The sequence below is a fragment of the Rana temporaria genome, chromosome 2 (genome assembly GCF_905171775.1).
Source record: "Rana temporaria chromosome 2, aRanTem1.1, whole genome shotgun sequence".
NCBI classification, from domain to species: domain Eukaryota; kingdom Metazoa; phylum Chordata; class Amphibia; order Anura; family Ranidae; genus Rana; species Rana temporaria.
Window position 1 is genome coordinate 516,491,502 of NC_053490.1, and position 19,396 is coordinate 516,510,897.

The 19,396-nt window shown below is 44.9% G+C and overlaps 1 protein-coding gene across 1 annotated transcript in view; it reads left to right on the forward strand.

Moving 5' to 3' along the window:
- Window positions 1–19,396, forward strand: part of UMODL1 (uromodulin like 1) — a 110,473-nt gene that overhangs the window by 30,452 nt on the left and 60,625 nt on the right. Inside the window, exons 6-7 of the mRNA XM_040339026.1 lie at window positions 330–449; window positions 4,553–4,639. Of these exons, the coding sequence (XP_040194960.1) occupies window positions 330–449; window positions 4,553–4,639 (207 nt within the window). The remainder of the gene's footprint in view (window positions 1–329; window positions 450–4,552; window positions 4,640–19,396) is intronic.

Here is a 19,396-nt window from a genome sequence, read left to right on the forward strand (position 1 = left end):
CGGACTTTGGACATGCCTGCTCTACTGTGTTTATATTATACAGGAGAATCGCTGCTTTCATTCATTATTTATAACTTTTATTAATACGATTGATGTTTGTATTTGTGCTTAGCGCAGTTTTTCCACATCTTTTTCTATACTGTGTAGTACAATGGCCTGTTCTATCAGATGTAAATTGAATGGAATCTTTAGGAAGGCCTAAAAACTCCACAGGCATTGGTAATTCTAAACGAGATTGTACAAAAAGATTGTAGCATTTGTTTCGCATTATTTCATAAATAAGACCCAGTTTCTACAGAAATAAAAAAAAGTTTGTATTTTCTTGGCAGATCTGGATGAATGTCTCCACCGTGAGCTCGGTGCTTGCCCACCATCCCATGATTGTATCAATACAGAGGGTTCCTACAGCTGCAAGCCAAAGTCTGCCCATCCAACTCCACCGGGACCAGGTAAGGACGTCGGAGCTCATCAGGCAGTGGAATGTGCAGTAACCCATAGCAGCCAATCCGGTTTCATCTTCCATTAGTTGAAAATAGTCATAGATCAAAAGATAAAATTTGATATAATTGATTGGCTGTTTATTGCTATTGACACTTTCCCAGGAGCCTCGAAATTCAAAGCACTTTCTTACACAAATCTTTACCAGCTCCCAGTTTAGACCCTTCCCTCCTGTGCCTCACTATTGGTCAGTAAGGCGAGGCAACCCATTATTATTATGGATCCATAGTTAGCCAAGGGAGTTTGTCAAGATTTGAATAATAAACCAAGGTGGGGCACTCTGCAAGGTGGGGGCTTTTTTTCTTAGAGAATAGGTGCAGGTACTCCCCCCTTCTGAGTCACCCTGTAACAGAACCCCAAATGGGACAGGGGTTAACTCCGTTTAAGATATTCCATTCCGAACCCAAGACAGCTTATCGACACTCCACAATCCGGCGAACACGACCCATACGGATTTCCCCCCAGAAACGAGACACAGCTCTGTTCTCTGGTTCAAAACGAATAAAACTCCTTAATGAGGAAATCAGGCTCTTTATATACAGTCAGTAACCAAGAATGAACAATGACTCAACTCCACCCACAACATTATACAATGGTGCCTAACGAGCACCCCTCAATACACATCTTTTAGTCAGACATTCTGACTCCAACTCTGACATAATCTACATGAGCTAATTAACTAATCATTTACCCAGACAAAGTGACTCCCGAGATATGACCTTTCAAGATAGACACATGCTATACAATACACACTCCTTTAGTAGACATAATTTACATGAGCTAATTAACTACAGCTGATAAGTCAGACATCTGACCTTTAGATTGTCTGTTAACTTGCAATACACAATTATCATCAATAGACCTTCACACAATACAGTGTCAATTAACACAACACAATGACAGGTTCTTAGGAGCCATACTAAGATTAATTTACATCAATCTTTCAATTAGCCTGTTGAGTTCAGAATCAACCAACAGTAATATTTCAAGATATCCTGGAATACACTGTGAATTATCATTACTGCCCCATCTCATGTAGTCCAAGATATCATTTCTCAGTCATTCCTTTGCCCCTAGTGGACATAGGATGACTTTAGAAACAAGAGTCATCGGTGAAGCTGAAACAGGAGTACCCCACACCCTGCAAGAGCCTCTGGGTCCCACGGGCTTTCTGTTACACACCCCTTGTCTCTGTACTCTAACCACCTCCGAGCACCGTCCTATGACTCCACCCCCTACCCACCTCCCAGTATCACCCCTTTTAGATAATACAGAACCAAGTATCATCTGTGGTGCTAAGTATGGAATTTGTTCATAATAACAATAAAAGCAGTAAAATACATCCCCCGCAATCAGCAACAATAGATTCCCTCAGCAACTGTGGACTCCCCCAGCAATACTAGAGCCTCCCCCAGCAACAATAGATTTCATAGAAGGCAGCATTATTAGACCCTTCCCTTCCCTCAACAGTAGATCCTCCTAGCACCATATTATTAGACCCCTGCCTCAACAGTAGATTCCTCCTAGCAACATAAGACCCCCCAGTGACTATGGATCCCTCAGCAGCCAGCAACAATAGACCCCACAAGCAACGGTTGACCCCCCAACAACAATAGATTCCCTCAGCAACAGTGGACTCCCTCAGCAATACTAGATTTCATAGCAGGCAGCATTATTAGATCCCTCCCTCAACAGTAGATCCCTCCTAGCAACAAAAGACCCCCCAGTGACAATGGATCCCTCAGCCTCCAGCAACAATAGACCCCACAAGCAACAGTTGACCTTCCAACAACAATAGATTCCCACCAGCAACAATAGATTTTCCAGCAACCAGCTTCAACAGTAGATCTCACTCCCCAGTGGGCATCCATACTGACAAATATGGTCTGTAGCTGTTCTGCAAAAGCGGATTAATTGATCTACAATGCCACTCCATGATGCCTGAGCAGTGCCTGGTGCTGGAATGCTCAGCAATCCACCATCAGGGCACCACCTGCCACTTGGATCCAAGACAGAATGGATCCTCATTCTGTCTTGGATCCAAGAACAGGTAGCTGCCTTCAGCCAACCGCTACTTATTTCAGGGGCCCCTGCCAGTCACCACATGGCCTAGACCCCATACTCACTGCATGGTCTGTGAAGTAACTTATACAATATTATTAATTTTAGTATTCTAGTATAACCTATATAACTATTGCATATATGTATTAATTTGTATATCCCTATAATTATCTAGTCTATAAGAGTCGGATAAGCACAATGATATAACAAACTCATGATATACAAACGGATGTAACAATGTTACATTTATTTCCCAAGAAAATAGGAATTTACTAAACAGCAGATATCTACAACATATAACAACAATCAAACATCAAAGATACTTATCACATCCTCTAGAATAGACTTGTTGGCTGGTCTCCAGATGTTAAAAAGAGAGCTCTCTGTTTGAAACAGCCCTTTTTACAAACCTCAGTCACACCTCATCCAAACCCCCTCCCATTGCATCCCCAACTCGGTTTTGGATGAATGAGAGTGTTCCTGGGGCATTTCTCCTCAACAGTTTATATTACTGACCGTCCTGCCGTAATTGGCCTCTGGGGGCAGTATTTCCAATATCATCTCCAGTAGCTTGTTGGTCTTTGATCTTTGTCACCAATTACTTTGGCATTCACAGCTCTCTTTGAAGCTTGCTTGCAGAGTGGTTAATGATGGATTCTCATAGACAGATTACAGTTGGTAGTGTAAGACTTAATTGGTTACATCCCAACTTGGGGGCCATATGTCAGTCCTACAGAGAGTGAGAATATCTTTATCCTTTAACCAGTTCCCGACCCCCGCATGTACATATACGTCCACAATATGGCACGTACAGGCACATGGGCGTACACGTACGTCCTCGCCTATTAGCGGGTGGGGGGTCCGATCGGGACCCCCCCCGCTACATGCGGAGGTCGGGTCCGCTCGGGGAGCGATCCGGGACCACGGCGCGGCTATTTGTTTATAGCCGCTCCGTCGCGATCGCTCCCCGGAGCTGAAGAACGGGGAGAGCCGTATGTAAACACGGCTTCCCCGTCCTTCACTATGGCGGCGCATCGATCGCGTCATTCCCTTTATAGGGAAGACACAATCGATGACGTCATTCCTACAGCCACACCCCCCTACAGTTGTAAACACATACTAGGTGCACCCTAACTCCTACAGCGCCACCTGTGGTTAACTCCCAAACTGCAACTGTCATTTTCACAATAAAGAATGCAATTTAAATGCATTTTTTGCTGTGAAAATGACAATGGTCCCAAAAATGTGTCAAAATTGTCCGAAGTGCCCGCCATAATGTCGCAGTCACGAAAAAAATTGCTGATCGCCGCCATTAGTAGTAAAAAAAAAAAATTTATAAAAATGCAATAAAACTATCCCCTATTTTGTAAACACTATAAATTTTGCGCAAACCAATCGATAAACGCTTATTGAGATTTTTTTAAATAAAAATAGGTAGAAGAATACGTATCGGCCTAAACTGAGGAAAAAAAATGTTTTTATATATGTTTTTGGGGGATATTTATTACAGCAAAAAGTAAAAAATATTGCATTTTTTTCAAAATTGTCGCTCTATTTTTGTTTATAGCGCAAAAACTAAAAACCGCAGATGTGATCAAATACCACCAAAAGAAAGCTCTATTTGTGGGGGGAAAAAGGACGCCAATTTTGTTTGTGAGCCACGTCGCACGACCGCGCAATTGTCTGTTAAAGCGACGCAGTCCCGAACTGTAAAAACACCTTGGGTCTTTAGGCTGCATATTGGTCCGGGGCTTAACTGGTTAAACCATGGCAGCCTGGCTGATCTTTGGGAATAGGAAACAGATATGTAGAAAATCCAGAAATATGACATCGGACCATGTTGCCTTCCAACAGTCTGCTGTGGTCTTGCAATGTAGTTCTAACAATTCACCTCTAGATGCCCACTTTTGATGTCAATTGGATCTTCTTTTTTGTTCCTCATTCCAATGCTGTAATTATGTCTCTAACTATAAATCATTTTCTTCATGTCTAGGTATCAATGTAGGGCCAAGTCAGTTCTACCCCAATGGATCTACGAACCACAGTGCTGTTTTGCCTCATAGAACTCCTTCTCCCTGTTGTGAGTAGTGTTGCTCACGAATATTCGCATTGCGAATATTCGACTCGAATATAGCATATTCGAGAAATCGCGCTATATTTCGAAATTCGCGGTGAATATTCGCAATTCCGAATATTCGATTTTTTACAATTTTTTTTTTGAATCAGATCACATCCTAGATATCTCCATCGACGTCTAAAAGCATTGCTGGTATCATTAGAGACCCTGGGCCGAGTAGCTGAAGCGTTCATTGAATTTTCCAGAAAGATCGCAATGCGATTATTCGGCAAACGCAATATCGCGCGATTATTTTCCTCGCCCCGATCTTCCGCATCAGAGCGATTTTTACAGTTTCATTTTTAAAACAGATCACATCCTAGTGATCTCCATAGACGTCTGAAAGCATTGCTGGTATGATTAGAGCCATTGGGCCGAGTAGCTGAAGCGATCATTTTATATTGCCGAATATTCGCAATGCGAATATTCGGCAATAGGAATATTGCGCGATTATTTGCTCCGCCCTTTTGCATCAGAGCCAATCAGAGTTCTCCTTCCACACTCGTCACAGGTTAGCAACCAATAGGAACCTGCCTGCATGGACATTATATAAGCTCACTCCCAGCACCATTTCATTGCAGATTCAGAAGCTTGCTATAGAGTGTGGAGGCTGTTTCTGTGTTCCTGGTTTCCTGGTTTCCTGTGTCTTTGTTCTTGATTGATTTAGATCATCACCAGCATTGCTATTTAGTGATTCCAGTGGATCTTTTCCAGTATATCAACTGCTTTTTTCAAAGCAATAGACCCAAGAGCTTTTTTCAAAGCTACGTTTTGTGCTGTTTTGTGCTGTTTTTTTCATTTGTGTTACTGTTTGATCCTGCAATCCTCCCTGTTCAGTTATATTTGCAAGAGATTTCAGAACACATATTGATCTGAGCTTTATAAAAGAGCTTTTCTAAAAGCTAAGTTTTGTTCATCTTGTGTTACTGTCAGATCTTGCAGGTTCACTGTTCAGTGATATTTGATAGGCATCTCAGTTCAAATTTTGTTTAGTTTTCCCTAAAGAGCTTTTATAAAAGCTAAGTTTTGTGTTCAGTTTAGTTAAATTTTGTGTAGTAAGTGTACACACTGTTAGTGTACATTTATTTCATCTAGCTTAGCTTAGTGTGTGTTTAGTGTCTGTGTTTTGTGTTTAAAAAAAAAAAAAAAAAAAAAAGTTAGTGTTTGTTTAGTGCTTTTTTTTTTTTTCTTTAATTTTGTAGTCCTTGTCTGGTGTACTACTTTTCTTATAGTTTAGTAGCTGTCTGTGTACGTCTTTGTCTGCGTGCCTGTCTTGTAAAAAAAACACAAAAACACATTTTGTTCACATTTTCCCCCCCAATAAAGTTTAACCCCCCCACACACATATCAGCAATTATGAGCGGCATCCGTGGCCGTGGCAGTAGGGGTAGGGGAGTTACTCCCAGTGCTGGATCGCTGCCAGCACGGGGTACCTCTCGTGCCCCTACTAGTGGTAGAGGATCGGGTGCAAGGGGAGTACGCCTGATCCGGGAGTTCTTCCCATCGGGCAGCCGCCCGATATTGCCATCTCAGGCTCAAGTAGTGGTGGACTACATGGGGCACAGCAGTGCCACTGAGTCGTCGGTCCCGACTCACAGTAGTACCACCATTACACCGTTGCCTGTACTACCCCCCCCCAGCCCCCAAGAGTCCAGCATCTTACTGTTCGACAGCGACAGTGATAGGGATCTCTTGGGGGAGGCCATGCATCAGGCAGACCTCCAGCTCTGTCCTGATGGTCAGGACCTTTTTGAAGGGATGGATGAGGAGGATGGGATACCTGCTGGCAGTATCCCAGAGACATCCCTTCAAACTGGTGCTGCTGTTTTGGTGCAGGAAACAGCAGCACCTAGTCAGACCCAGGCGTGGGTGAGGGGACAGCGGAGCCAGGCTAGAGGCTCCATGTCACGTGGTTCCCTCAGACCAACACATCTCAGCCCTTGGTCTGACATCTCTGGGGGCGAAGAGGGTGACCCATCATGGTTGCCATCTGACGCGTCGGCTCACTACGTCAGTGACGACGGGGAAGGTAGGCACCCTGGTGAAACGGTGCGCCAGGTCACCACCAGGGAGACCATCGTCAGGGTCTCCACTGGTGATGGCAGCAGGAGGTGTCAGGAGGAGGAGCAGCAGCAGCAGCAGCAGCAGCAGGCAGCTCCACCTGTGCGCACCGAATCCCAGCAGGTGCAAGTAAGCGTCACCCCATCTGACAGGAGGGCGGTGCTGAAGTCACCTGTCTGGAATTTCTTTACCCTGGTGGCAGACAACCCTACCGTGGCCATCTGCCGGATTTGTAAAGTGAGGGTGAAGAGAGGGAAGTGTTTGGCTCGGGTGGGTACCACAGCCCTGAACCAGCACCTCAGGATAAACCACTGGGCGTTGTATGAGGAGATGAAGCGTGGTGGTGGTAGCAGCGCCACCACCACAAGTGAGCAGGGTACAGCAGCCCCTGCCACATCTTCATCTGTTTCCAGCAGGTCATGCCCCCCCGCTCCCTCTAGTAGAGGTACTGGTACCGGCAGCCAGACCTCTACTTCCACAGCACCCTCCACGTCTGTGTCCCGCACTGCCGTCCGGCGCCAGGCGTCGATTTCAGACGCCTTTGACCGCACCACTCCCTTCCCCCCTGGAGACCGACGTGTGCGTTCCCTCAATGGGCTCCTGGCAAGGGTTATTGCCCAACATCTGCTGCCCTTCAACATAGTTGACAGCAACCCCTTCAGGCAGATGTTGGAGCAGGCCCAACCCCAATGGCGTGTCCCCAGCCGCCATTTCTTTGCCAGGACTGGTGTCCCTGCCCTACACCAGCACATTGTTCAGAATGTAACCCTGTCGCTGGATCACGCTGTCAGCGACAGGGTTCATCTGACAATGGATGGCTGGACCAGCAGGCATGGGCAGGGACGCTACATCAGCTTCACGGCCCATTGGGTTTCCCTCCGAGGCGTCGGTGAGGGATCGTCGGCAACCGATCTTGTGGTGCCGCCCCGGGGTGTCCAGGGGAGAACTGCTGGTCTCCCTCAAGCCACTGTCTCCGCAGCTGCTGAGCCTCCCAGCAAGCGCCCCCGTAGCTACTCAAGTGTGGGGCACGTGCGCTGTCAGGCCGTGCTCCAGCTTGTTAGTTTAGGGGACCGGAGACACACTGCAGAAGAAGTGCTGAAAGCACTTCAAGCTCAGGTCCAGAAGTGGCTGACACCCCGAAGGCTCCAGCCAGGTATGGTTGTCTGCGATAACGGCAGCAACCTACTCGCCGCCCTCCATGCTGGCAGTCTGACGCACGTGCCCTGTCTGGCACATGTCCTCAACCTGGTGGTGCAGAAGTTCCTGCGCACTTATCCAGGGTTGAGTGACATTGTGGCAAAGGCGCGTAGGATTGCCAGCCACTTCAGGCGCTCCCCAACCGCTACCGCGTCCCTGTCCAAATTGCAGCGGAAGTACAATCTGCCCCTTCACAGGCTGATTGTGGACAGTGTGACGCGGTGGAACTCCACCCTCCACATGCTGAAGAGGTTGTGGGAGCAGCAAAGGGCGGTGAGGGAGTACCTGATGGAACTAGGCACTCAGAGGGCTTCACCACAACTCCCTTTCATCGCCTGTGCGCAGTGGGGGCAGATAAACCAGGTCTGCCAAGTGTTGTCCTCCTTCGAGCAGGCGACCAAGATGGTCAGCAGTGAGCAAATTGGCCTCAATAGCGTGCTGCCAATACTGTTCATGCTGGAGAGGACACTAGATCGCCTGCTCGAGGCTGGGGAGAGTGCCTTGGTGGAGCAGGAGGAGTCAGCAATGCTCCACCGAGACCAGGGCCAGGACCAGGAGGAGGAGGAGGAGGAGGAGGATGATGATGAAGAGGAGGAGGAGGTGGTTGCTGGTGTCGTCCCGGAGTCAGGGCCTGGTCAGGAGGGAGAGCCGGTGTTGGGGGCACCGATAGTCCGGGGGTTGGGCATGTCTGAGTTTGACCAGCAGCGCCTCAGGGAAGAAGAGTCGCACCTCATTCACCTGGCCAGCATTGAGGAGTCACAGCGGGCTGTGCTCTTCCCCATGGCTGCCCACATGCTCAGATGCCTCAGGAGGGACCCCCGGGTTAAGACCATCAAGACGAGGGATGATTTCTGGATGGCCACCCTTTTGGATCCCAGGTGCAAGGGGAAACTGGAGCAGTTCATCCCAGCCAGCCGGAGGCAGCACCGGATGGAGGAACTGCAGGCAGCCATTGTCAGACGGTTGGAGCAGGCAACTCCCCGGCCTCCAGTTGTCCCCCCTCATCTCACCCAGCAGGTGGCTGCACCCAGCTGCAGCCGAGCAGGGGACCTAATGGAAGAGATGAGGATGTTCTTCCAAACCGAGCGACCCAGTACCACCACCAGCAGCAGCAGCAGCAGTCACCACCAGCGGCTGGCCCACATGGTGGCAGACTACATGGCGTCCGTCGGTGCTTCTGACAGTATGAGCACCGACGACCCCATGGAGTACTGGGTTGCCAGATTGGACACCTGCCGCGAGCTCGCTCAGTATGCGCTGGAGTTATTGTCTTGCCCCCCCTCCAGCGTACTATCTGAGCGGACATTCAGCGCGGCAGGTGGGGTGGTCACGGACAAGAGGACCCGTCTGTCCACAGAGTCCGTGGACAGACTCACATTCATAAAGATGAATGAGTCCTGGATCGGCGGTGACTTTCTGGCACCCGTCGTCGGTTCAGGGCGCTGAAGGGTCCCTTGCCATGCATTCCCTGATGAAGCCCCGGACCTGATGTATTTACAGTGCTGAATATAACTATTTCAACATCAGAGAAAATCAATGTTAATATTTGGTACAGTAGGCTTTCTTTGCAATTACAGCGGTCAAAAATTTCTTGTAGTTTTACACCAGCTTTGCACACACTGGAGGAGGGATTTTGGCCCACTCCTCCACACAGATCTTCTCTACATCAGTCATGTTTCTGGGCTATCGCTGAGAAACACGGAGTTTGAGCTCCCTCCAAAGATTCTCTATTGGGTTTAGGTCTGGAGACTGGCTAGGCCACGCCAGAACCTTGATATGCTCCTTACAGAGCCAATCCTTGGTTATCCTGGCTGTGTGCTTTGGGTCATTCTCATGTTGGAAGACCCAGCCTCGACCCATCTTCAAAGCTCTAACTCAGGGAAGGAGGTTGTTGCCCAAAATCTTGCAATACATGGCCCCGGTCATCCTCTCCTTAATACAGTGCAGTCACCCTGTCCCATGTGCAGAAAAACACCACCAAAGCATGATGCTACCACCCCCATGCTTCACATTAGGGATGGCGTTCTTGGCATGGTACTCATCATTATTCTTCCTCCGAACACGGTTAGTGAAATTATGATCAAAAAATTATATTATAGTCTCATCTGACCACATGATTTTCTCCCATGACTCCTTTGGATCAGTCAAGACAATTATGTCAGCAGTTATTTCACACCCTATATACTCTTATTAAGACTGCTGTACATCATGGCAACTCCTGCCCATGTGATATGACTCTGTATCAACTACTACTGTTAATACTACTACTGCTGCTTCTGCTGCTGCTGCTGCCCAGTCAAGACACCTATGTCAGCAGTTATTTGACACTCTATATACTCCTATTCCTACTGCTGTTCATCATGGCACCTCCTGCCCATGTGATATGACTCTGTATCAACTACTACTGTTAATACTACTGCTGCTTCTGCTGCTGCTGCCCAGTCAATACACCTATGTCAGCAGTTATTTGACACTCTATATACTCCTATTCCTACTGCTGTTCATGATGGCACCTCCTGCCCATGTGATATGACTCTGTATCAACTACTACTGTTAATACTACTGCTGCTTCTGCTGCTGCTGCCCAGTCAAGACACCTATGTCAGCAGTTATTTGACACTCTATATACTCCTATTCCTACTGCTGTTCATGATGGCACCTCCTGCCCATGTGATATGACTCTGTATCAACTACTACTGTTAATACTACTGCTGCTTCTGCTGCTGCTGCCCAGTCAAGACACCTATGTCAGCAGTTATTTGACACTCTATATACTCCTATTCCTACTGCTGTTCATGATGGCACCTCCTGCCCATGTGATATGACTCTGTATCAACTACTACTGTTAATACTACTGCTGCTTCTGCTGCTGCTGCCCAGTCAAGACACCTATGTCAGCAGTTATTTGACACTCTATATACTCCTATTCCTACTGCTGTTCATCATGGCACCTCCTGCCCATGTGATATGACTCTGTATCAACTACTACTGTTAATACTACTGCTGCTGCTTCTGCTGCTGCTGCTGCCCAGTCAAGACACCTATGTCAGCAGTTATTTGACACTCTATATACTCCTATTCCTACTGCTGTTCATGATGGCACCTCCTGCCCATGTGATATGACTCTGTATCAACTACTACTGTTAATACTACTGCTGCTTCTGCTGCTGCTGCCCAGTCAAGACACCTATGTCAGCAGTTATTTGACACTCTATATACTCCTATTCCTACTGCTGTTCATCATGGCACCTCCTGCCCATGTGATATGACTCTGTATCAACTACTACTGTTAATACTACTGCTGCTTCTGCTGCTGCTGCCCAGTCAATACACCTATGTCAGCAGTTATTTGACACTCTATATACTCCTATTCCTACTGCTGTTCATGATGGCACCTCCTGCCCATGTGATATGACTCTGTATCAACTACTACTGTTAATACTACTGCTGCTTCTGCTGCTGCTGCCCAGTCAAGACACCTATGTCAGCAGTTATTTGACACTCTATATACTCCTATTCCTACTGCTGTTCATGATGGCACCTCCTGCCCATGTGATATGACTCTGTATCAACTACTACTGTTAATACTACTGCTGCTTCTGCTGCTGCTGCCCAGTCAAGACACCTATGTCAGCAGTTATTTGACACTCTATATACTCCTATTCCTACTGCTGTTCATCATGGCACCTCCTGCCCATGTGATATGACTCTGTATCAACTACTACTGTTAATACTACTGCTGCTGCTTCTGCTGCTGCTGCTGCCCAGTCAAGACACCTATGTCAGCAGTTATTTGACACTCTATATACTCCTATTCCTACTGCTGTTCATGATGGCACCTCCTGCCCATGTGATATGACTCTGTATCAACTACTACTGTTAATACTACTGCTGCTTCTGCTGCTGCTGCCCAGTCAAGACACCTATGTCAGCAGTTATTTGACACTCTATATACTCCTATTCCTACTGCTGTTCATCATGGCACCTCCTGCCCATGTGATATGACTCTGTATCAACTACTACTGTTAATACTACTGCTGCTTCTGCTGCTGCTGCCCAGTCAATACACCTATGTCAGCAGTTATTTGACACTCTATATACTCCTATTCCTACTGCTGTTCATGATGGCACCTCCTGCCCATGTGATATGACTCTGTATCAACTACTACTGTTAATACTACTGCTGCTTCTGCTGCTGCTGCCCAGTCAAGACACCTATGTCAGCAGTTATTTGACACTCTATATACTCCTATTCCTACTGCTGTTCATCATGGCACCTCCTGCCCATGTGATATGACTCTGTATCAACTACTACTGTTAATACTACTGCTGCTTCTGCTGCTGCTGCCCAGTCAATACACCTATGTCAGCAGTTATTTGACACTCTATATACTCCTATTCCTACTGCTGTTCATGATGGCACCTCCTGCCCATGTGATATGACTCTGTATCAACTACTACTGTTAATACTACTGCTGCTTCTGCTGCTGCTGCCCAGTCAAGACACCTATGTCAGCAGTTATTTGACACTCTATATACTCCTATTCCTACTGCTGTTCATGATGGCACCTCCTGCCCATGTGATATGACTCTGTATCAACTACTACTGTTAATACTACTGCTGCTTCTGCTGCTGCTGCCCAGTCAAGACACCTATGTCAGCAGTTATTTGACACTCTATATACTCCTATTCCTACTGCTGTTCATCATGGCACCTCCTGCCCATGTGATATGACTCTGTATCAACTACTACTGTTAATACTACTGCTGCTGCTTCTGCTGCTGCTGCTGCCCAGTCAAGACACCTATGTCAGCAGTTATTTGACACTCTATATACTCCTATTCCTACTGCTGTTCATGATGGCACCTCCTGCCCATGTGATATGACTCTGTATCAACTACTACTGTTAATACTACTGCTGCTTCTGCTGCTGCTGCCCAGTCAAGACACCTATGTCAGCAGTTATTTGACACTCTATATACTCCTATTCCTACTGCTGTTCATCATGGCACCTCCTGCCCATGTGATATGACTCTGTATCAACTACTACTGTTAATACTACTGCTGCTTCTGCTGCTGCTGCCCAGTCAATACACCTATGTCAGCAGTTATTTGACACTCTATATACTCCTATTCCTACTGCTGTTCATGATGGCACCTCCTGCCCATGTGATATGACTCTGTATCAACTACTACTGTTAATACTACTGCTGCTTCTGCTGCTGCTGCCCAGTCAAGACACCTATGTCAGCAGTTATTTGACACTCTATATACTCCTATTCCTACTGCTGTTCATCATGGCACCTCCTGCCCATGTGATATGACTCTGTATCAACTACTACTGTTAATACTACTGCTGCTTCTGCTGCTGCTGCCCAGTCAATACACCTATGTCAGCAGTTATTTGACACTCTATATACTCCTATTCCTACTGCTGTTCATGATGGCACCTCCTGCCCATGTGATATGACTCTGTATCAACTACTACTGTTAATACTACTACTGCTGCTTCTGCTGCCCAGTCAAGACACCTATGTCAGCAGTTATTTCACACCCTATATACTCTTATTAAGACTGCTGTTCATCATGGCACCTCTTGCCCGAGTGATTTGACACTGTATTGTCAATGTCTACTACTACTATTACAGCTCAGTCAAGACACCTGTGTCCCAATTTTTTGGTACACTATTGACTACTATGACCACTACTGATGCTGTAAAGTATTCCCCAAGTGTTTTTATGCTATGTATTACTATTACCACTACTGCTTGTAAATCATGCCTGTGTGATACTTAGTGGGAATGCTTTAATAAGCATTCCTAGTATGGATACCCGTAAATGTATTAATCTTAATTAGTGTGAATGCTTTAATAAACATTTCCAGTATTGATATCCGTAAATTTAGTAATCTTATTATTCCTTAAGTTTTTTGGTTCTGCGTAACTTCGGCATACTTTCAACTATTGAGACCATTCAACTGTAAAAATGTTCGTCTCGTTCAGCTAATGATGGGACTTCTTCAAGTTTTTTTCTACTTTTTACACTTTTATAAATTTTAAGCTTTTAGACCCTTTTTTTAAACATTGAAGTCAATGAGAACATCCTTTTCCCCTTTGAATTCACATGCCATGCCAAAAGTTTCAGCTACTTCATACTTTCACTTACAGACACTGAAAAAACTTTAAAGCGGTCACAAAATATTTAGCTATCCGGCTATGACTTTTCAAATCGTTATCGTTTACAATTTTTTGGTGAAAACGCAATTTACGTTTTGCGAATTTTTCACAAAAATGCAATAGGTTATAATGTAATCCTATGGAGGGGATTTAGAGTCTGTCAGGTGACCTTAACATTGGAGATCTTTGTAATTAAAAATATCTTTACAAAAAGGGGAAACAAATTGGTCTCACGCCCACAAGATCTACTTTTCATACACAATTTTTAGATCAAAACGTAGCTATGCTTGTCTGGTTTATGGCAATGTGACCAATTCTGCGATACGTATTTTAGTTTTAATTATTGGAGCAACAGCCAGAAATTATGTCTCATAGACTCTCATGTGAAATTATCTAAAAAATGTTGCTGCAGAACTCACAAAGACGCTCTTTTCTAAATCGCAGAAATGGCCACATTTTTAAGTTTATCTACATAAATTTCATATCGATGCGTTTACAAGGGCCGTGTATTTCAAACGGTGTAGTCGTTGTATCAATTGCATGTACGTTTGAGGATTTATTAAGCTTTGTTTGGAGGCTTAAATCATGTATTAGATCTGTGAATTAAAAGCGTTTGTAATGTTATTTCTTTCCATAAATAACTTTCCTGACCTCAGTGCAATATTCCTCCTCACTGACCTGGGGGGGAGGGGAAACCTATTGAGGGGGGAGGGGCGACCAGGAAGTCAGCATACTCTATACTTTGCAGATAGAGAAAAAGCTGTGTGTCCTAAAGATAGTGTAGTGGTTATGGTGAATGTCTTTGGCAAGGGGCTCACCAATTAAGCTATTCAGCATTCCCACTCGCATTTTCCTCAGGAAATGCATTGTCTAGTTATATTATATTTTAATACTCCTGCTGCTGCCTCCATGCTGAGTAAAGCTTCATGAGCTTTCTGGCACAGCGGATCCACCAACAGCCTCCGCTACAAGCTACCAGACCGGACTACCAGACCGGATCTAAACAGCAAGTGTAACTATAACAATGAACCTTATGTTAAACCCTGTTTTGCGGCATTTATACTGCAACCATTGGGCTGACTGCAAGAGCTCATCTGCATTCTCTCTCTTTCTTGCTCTCCCTCTCTCTCTCTTTGTATATATATATATATATATTGTTGCTTTTGTTATGTTCATTTTTCAACAGTTTATTTTGTGTTCGTCGTGTCTGTGTCGTGTGCTTTAGTTTGTCCTAGGTTAATGTTAAATAAAATAATAGTATAAAATGTTTTTGCTTATTATGAAGTTAAATGTGTTGATGTTGATTTGTTTGATGTGAAGTTAGATGTGTTGAAAAACCTACAACTCTATCTCAAAAAGAAATGAAACATTTCCAAAAAATAAGTTTTTTTAATACAAAAATAAATTTAAATATAGCTCTCAATCCGTTTTTGAATGCGGTGCATTTCCGCAATCTGACCCGATAGCTGCTGCTCTAGCAGAGCATTTTGTTGGTTGAGGTAGCTCATCTTACGCTGGTTCTGAAGGATCTTCTGGTGCGTCTTTTCAATGAGTATATTTTGCCTCTTCAGATCTCTTGATGCTTTTAGGATATAATAAAAAAACATTTGGATTTCAAATAACGTTACCAAATAAATAAATATTTTTTTTTGCTTATTAATCAATCATTATCATGTGTATACACTTGTTATGTGTCTAACACATCCCGGGAGTGCAGAATTATTAGGCAAATGAGTATTTGGACCACATCATCCTCTTTATGCATGTTGTCTTACTCCAAGCTGTATAGGCTCGAAAGCCTACTACAGATTAGGCATATTAGGTAATGTACATCTCTGTAATGAGAAGGTGTGTGGTCTAATGACATCAACACTCTATATCAGGTGTGCATAATTATTAGTCAATTTCCTTTTCTTTGGCAAAATTGGCCAAAAGAAGGATTTGACAGACTCTGAAAAGTCCAAAATAGAGAGATATCTAGCAGAGGGATGCAGCACTCTTAAAGTTGCAAAGCTTCTGAAGCGTGATCATCAAACAAAAGAAGCGTGTGGAAAAACAAAGGTGCAAAATAACTGCCCATGAACTGAGAAAAGTTAAGCGTGCAGCTGCCAAGATGCCACTTGCCACAAGATTGGCCATATTTCAGAGCTGCAACATCACTGGGGTGCCCAAAAGCACAAGGTGTGCAATACCCAGAGACATGGCCAAGGTAAGAAAGGCTGAAAGACGATGACCACTGAACAAGACACACAAGCTGCAACGTCAAGACTGTGCCAATAAATATCTCAAGAAAGATTTTTCTAAGGTTTTATGGACTGCTGAAATGAGAGTGAGTCTTGATGGGCCAGATGGAAGAGCCCGTGGCTGGATTGGTAAAGGGCAGGGAGCTCCAGTCCGACTCAGACGCCAGCAAGGTGGTGGTGGAGTACTGGTTTGGGCTGGTATCATCAAAGATGAGCTTGTGGGGCCTTTTCGGATTGAGGATGGAGTCAAGCTCAACTCCCAGTCCTACTGCCAGATTATGGAAGAGACCTTCTTCAAGCAGTGGTACAGGAAAAAGTCACCATCCTTCAAGAAAAACATGATTTTCATGCAGGACAATGCTCCATCACACGTGTCAAAGTACTCCACAGCGTGGCTGGCAAGAAAGGGTATTAAATAAAAAAAAGTAATGACATGGCCTCCTTGTTCACCTGATCTGAACCCCATTGAGAACCTGTGGTCCATCATCAAATGTGGGATTTACAAGGAGGGAAAACAGTACACCTCTCTGAACAGTGTCTGGCAGGCTGTGGTTGCTGCTGCACGCAATGTTGATGGTGAACAGATCAAAACACTGACAGAATCCATGGATGTCAGGCTTTTGAGTGTCCTTGCAAAGAAAGGTGGCTATATTGGTCACTGATTTGTTTTTGTTTTGTTTTTAAATGTCAGAAATGTGTATTTGTGAATGTTGAGATGTTATATTGGTTTCACTGTTAAAAATAAATCATTGAAATGGCTATCTATTTATTTTTTGGTTAAGTTGCCTAATAATTCTGCACAGTAATAGTAGTCACCTGCACACACAGATATCCCCCGAAAATAACTAACACTAAAAACAAACTAAAAACTACTTCCAAAAAAATTCAGCTTTGATATTAATGAGTTTTTGGGGTTCATTGAGAACATGGTTGTTGTTCAATAATAAAATGAATCCTCAAAAAATACAACTTGCCTAATAATTATGCACTACCTGTATACTTCTAGCATCAATACCATATTATGGTTATACAATCTGACAGGTGCGCTTTATATGTTGTCCATTTTTATATCTACATTTTGTTGTTGAAATGTTATTAATCATTGTGCACATATTTACCTTCCTGAATGAGGCTCACAGGACCGCTCTCTTCCTCCTGCTCTTCTGCTTGAGAAGTTGGGGTGGTGGGGGGGGGAAGCTCCTCAGCTTGCTCCTCAACAGGAGCTGGGGTTGGGGAGTGGGAGGGCCCTGGCTGCTCCTCCTCATCCATGTCCTCCTCTGCCGCATCCTCCTCTGCCGCATCCTCCTCCTCCTCCTCATCGGCCTGGCGCCTTCTGCGCTTGGCGCGGACAACTGGCATTGGAGCTCCTATAATAACACAATGTTCATATATTATAAAAATGTTTTCTAATGACGTATGCAAATTCTGTGTACTGTGCTGTATTGTATATGAATACAAATTGATTTATATAGACAGTTAACCAATGGGACAATGTTATATTAAAGGGTCTTGTGGGCACTACAGGGGACTGAGCGTGAGCTGGGATGCAACCATGTTAAAATGAGCTGTTTTTGTCTCCTTTGTTTTGTTCAGACCATCTCATGTTAAAAAAAGGGCCTGATGGAGCACACGGGATTACTATAACAACCCCACTCCTAACACAGGAATTTAGTGGTAATCTATATATATAAAACTCAACGTGTGTGTGTGCATAAATGTATGTATGTATGTATGTATGTATGTATGTTCCAGCATCACGTACAAACGGCTAAAGATATTTATATGAAACTTGGCACACAGGTTACTTATATGTCAGCCACAAACATAGGATAGGTGGTTTAAACCTTACCCACCCCCACTTGCCATGGTCGGGGTTTTTCTTTAAAGTCCCATGCAAAGCAATGGGAAAATTATGTTCCCACATAACTTCTGTGTTCCTGTCTGCTGCCCCATGTCTTTTTTCAACAGTACTATGAATACCTTGGCCGGTGGTGATATATGTTAGCACAACATGGCATCTTGGTTAACAACATCTGACCTTACATGAATTACATATGACCTTACATAACTGTCACCAAAGGAGCTGCGGTGGCTCCACGCGATTGCCACTGCACTGACAACTGATTCACCTCTGCAGCTAGGGGTTCGGATCCCGCTCTCGGCTACCTGTGAATTGAGTTTGGTGGTCTCAGCCCCGCCACTGGTGGGTGTGCTATGCGAGGTTGGGTTGGGAGGACCCCCTCACACCCGCCATTGCCAACCGGGGCATGGAGAAAGGTGGCAGATTGCCTCTGGGGGAGGCCTCCCAACTCCTGCAGGCCGGCTCCTCTCTCTTTCGAGTTCACGCACAAAATACACTTTTTTAAAAAAAAACATAACTGTCAACAATAACTTACCTGGATGATATTTAGCCCGAAGACGTCTGACATTACCCATTTGGCGCCTCTTGAGGTCAGACCACTTCTTAACAATGGCCTTGTGGTCATGTTGGCCGCCAAAGTCAGCGATTAGGGCGCTGACCACAGCCCTTTTCTGTGGCTGCCGCCGCAGGTCATCATATCCTGTTTCCAGGAACTTCTGCAAGATGAAGAACAAAGTATATTGTAATACTTCTGTTGACAGCCTTATGGATATATGACGTAAATGTATGCTATTCAACAATTGGAAGCATTCTCGCCTTATTAATCAATGACAGGGGTAACATGAAAGATTTTATATCCTGCCATTTCGGTCGCCACCTTTTTTGCATAAATATAGCAGCCATTATCATTTGCATAATTATGAATATATTATTAACAACACAGGATACACGTATAGGGGAGATATGCGTTGCTAACTCTTTTCCCTGTCAGGAGCCTAACGCCCCGGGGGGTCAGAGACGGGACCTTTTTCGGAGGACCACTGACGTATGTACCAGTCGCAGTTTTTTGTGATGTCACTCTTTAGGTGTGTGCACATTTTTCACTGCATCCGGGTGGAGTTTTTGGGTTGTGTTTTGCACGCCACAGGCTTTTCAACAGGAAAAAAACAGCTGGAGGCAGAA